Source organism: Saccostrea echinata, unplaced genomic scaffold, assembly GCF_033153115.1.
Source record: "Saccostrea echinata isolate AGI-Se365-2 ecotype Australia unplaced genomic scaffold, CSIRO_AGI_Sech_v1 ptg000054l, whole genome shotgun sequence".
Taxonomy (NCBI): Eukaryota; Metazoa; Mollusca; class Bivalvia; order Ostreida; family Ostreidae; genus Saccostrea; species Saccostrea echinata.
This window is the reverse complement of record NW_026889803.1, coordinates 20,031,508-20,034,919: the sequence shown is the minus strand read 5'-3', so window position 1 is coordinate 20,034,919 and position 3,412 is coordinate 20,031,508. Positions and strand designations below refer to the sequence as shown.

The 3,412-nt window shown below is 37.5% G+C and overlaps 1 protein-coding gene across 1 annotated transcript; it reads left to right on the top strand.

Annotated features, from left to right (window-relative positions):
* Positions 1-210: 210 nt before the first annotated feature.
* On the top strand, positions 211-2,725 carry LOC133205893 (uncharacterized). Its single transcript, XM_061341785.1, has one exon. The coding sequence runs from the start codon at positions 286-288 to the stop codon at positions 2,239-2,241; it is 1,956 nt and encodes a 651-aa protein (XP_061197769.1). The 5' UTR covers positions 211-285; the 3' UTR covers positions 2,242-2,725.
* Positions 2,726-3,412: the final 687 nt, after the last annotated feature.

Genomic DNA, 3,412 nt, shown 5'->3' with positions numbered 1-3,412 from the left:
CACATTTCAACTTTGTTGTAAAACATACCTTCCCGCCATACTTCACCCATCGAAGGTTGGTAATCCTAGGGGGCATCTCAAAAGACATCACAGCATCACCAAAACGTTTGAATACACGTCGAAAAATACCGTAATAACCCGTACTTTATAAGCCTTTTTCTGAGACAGAATGAAAACGAGGCTGGGGAATTTTAGAAAGTTATCTCCCCCTTGCTTGGGCATTGCTACCATACTACCTTAACTTAAAGTCATTTTACTTTCAGATACTGACGGAATAACTGAAACATGAGGCAGTTCGTTGATCGGTGCTTTTCTATTCTTGTTCTTCTCTGTCTTCCGTCGTTACTTGTGAGCATCCAAAGTAGAAAATCAAACTGTACGTTTCCGGAATTTCTGGAAAGGGAAAGGTTATGGCGCAGTGGGACGGATCGTCACGACTCCGAAACTATGTACTTCAATGGAGATTATATCGACATAATGCAAAATGATCTACGCTTTGAAAAACGATGTCATGAGATGATAAACCGTGAAAAAGGAATTTACTTAGTGGCTCACCTTCCTAAACAAGGTGGTGTTAATGTTCGGATATCATATTCTTGTATTCAGTTTCTTAAAAGATCGGACTCTGTTGTTCAGATAAGAGAATCTAACGCATCAGAATTTACACTTTCAATTTGTAATGAGCAAAACATGATACTGAAAAATCGTCCCATCATCAAGTTTCCTTTAGAGGATAACCCGTCTATAAAATGTCCTTTTTCTGGAGGTTATAATTTAAAAACCACTTACAAGATGGAATTAGTATGTGGATTTTCTGTTATCCCTCCTCGAATGGAAAGCGAATGCGAGGATGGGGACGGCGTGACACTTGATTTTAGAACAAGGGAGTGTAACCTGGATGACGTCCACGGACTGAAAGAGAAACTAAGATGTTTGGCATCATGGACCGACAAATCAGCGGAAAATAATTACACTTTTGTGGTTTTAGCAGATGACCAGAGGTACATGTATCCATTGTGTATGAGACTTGAAGGAAATTTGTCTGATTTAAAAAGAGCCACCATTTTCCGTGATGGTAAATGTGTGGTCAACGACAGAGATAGCTACTCGCAGACGATAGAAAGGGTGAATTTAGAATTCGAAAAGATGGTAGTTTTAAATCTCTGCGAAAACGAGTTTGACTATTGCTCCCAAGAATCAGCTTGCTCCAAGTATCAAAAATATTGTCACAAATCATGTCGAGGCTGCCAACCTGAAACAAACGTCTGTTCTTTTCCTGAGGGTTTGAAAGGAGCTTGGCACACCGATCTGAAATCAAAACCAATTGTCATGGATATATCTACATATAACTTGCAATTGCCAGGTGATGGTAACTTTAAGTGTGTTGGAAGAGCCAACTCAACAAGGGAAAGGGTTTACCGGCTAGCTTTGCTACACATTTTCGAAAATGGTTGTTTTCCTAGAATGACGTGTTTTGAATACGAAAAGACATCGAAAGTGACGCTACAGTACAAATTTGGAACTAGAGTTGAATGGCCACAGTTTCCGTTAGATAAAATGATTCATACAACTTGCCTAGATAACCAGCTGAGAAAACCGTTTTCAGTGGCGGTAAATGGAGCCCAAATCAAAACCACCAGTTGCCAACTGCCCAGTGACTTTGGATTCAAATCTGGTCATATCTATCTTCGGGACTCTAATTCCAGGGATTATTGCATTGCATACTATGAATCTGGTTTAAGTGGCAAATTCATTATGGTGGATATTAACAAAACAGAACCAGTGAACAAGGAACATATGTGTTTGTCTTCTGAAGAATCCAAAGATGGCAGCATTCTTGTGGTGACGGCATCGTTTGCTGATCGTTCTTACAATTGTTGGGCATTTATGGGAAAGGGACACAAGCAGAGAATAATCCAGCTGAGTCTTGAAGACTGCAACGAAGGCAGTCTCGATTCACTGATCAATGGCCAATATACACCTATTAACTCGTTCATAGTGTTAGAAGAACCTAAAAATGTATGTACCTTAATGATTGACATTGCAACAGAACCCGGACCATTTCGCACTCCCTCGGTTTCAAACCCGCCATCGCCATCGAAGCAGACGACCCCACCCATCTACAGGACGCCATCTGAGCCCGGGTCAATTTCTACGGGTGACCCCAATAGTGGTTCCTGTGCGCATTCTCGCATACTTCTTTTGTTGCTGTCCTCTCTCATTACTTGTACGTGTCTCTGATTTGTATATGTGTGCTAAAATTGCTCAACTGCTGGAGACCAAAGTTAAAGGCACCATTATTGTCAAAAGAAAAACTCTGAAGCTACGGTGATTTTCAAAAGAAAAGCCTTAAGATAAAGTGAATGTCCAAAAAAAAGTATAAAGCTAGAGTGTTTGCCAAAAGAAAAGTTTAAAGCTACCGTGAATGTCCGACAGAAAAGTCTCAAGTTCAGTTTGTCGAAAGAAAGACTCGGAAAGTGACATTGGTGCGCATCCGGAGAGATATATTGGCTTTATAATGCTGGACCCTGAGACAAATTGTTAAGTTAGTTTACAATTCTATATAGTACACTGTATATGGAGAATGAATAGTAACTGCCTGTGATATATTGTACAAAACTTCATAGAACTTCACCTCCACTGACTTTAAATATATTTGAAAGAAATTCCTGTAGAATTTAAGTCCTAAAAGTAATTAGTCCTTATTCCATGACATTGAAATGTATTTCAAGTGTTGGGTTTCATGCTTTGCGTAAAAAAGTAATGTAGTTGAGAAAAGCTAAGAGAGAAATATAAGGTCTTGGGTAGGTCAGATAGTCGTACATTAAGATATAAATTGCCAAGTGTATTCTTGCTTTTTCTCTGGGTCTTCAAGACCCAACCTAAAGTATTAGACTTGTGCATTTACTATTTTTGTTTTGGTTTAAAAAAAAAATTATCTTCTATATATATATATATATATATATATATATATATATATATATATATATATATATATATATATATATATATATATCACTGGCAAAATAATAGCATTAAATCAGAGGCAAAAAAATTTATCTTCTGTATATAAATATATAGATATATATTAGGGATGTCAACGAGTACCCGGTTAACCGGGTACTCGATCGAACGTCCGAGTATCGAATACTAAAAATGGTACTCGGTTACTCGGATGTGTATTTTTTCTTATTTCAAAGTACATTGTACATATTTTTATCAAAAACTTATTAAAAAATAACGTAAATATGCATACGATAATTTGCGTATTGTCATCTACACCTGTAAAACACTCATTATCGCCTGTGGATTTGTATATACAGTAATTAGTGACCAATCACCCAGCTGTCTCACCTATTGTGGTCCTTAATTTTTAGATGGCTTCAATGATTGTTTTCAGTGAAAATCGATG

Excerpts from the sequence above, each read along its gene's own strand:
- LOC133205893 (XM_061341785.1), top strand. The coding sequence starts at position 286 with ATGAGGCAGTTCGTTGATCGGTGCTTTTCTATTCTTGTTCTTCTCTGT.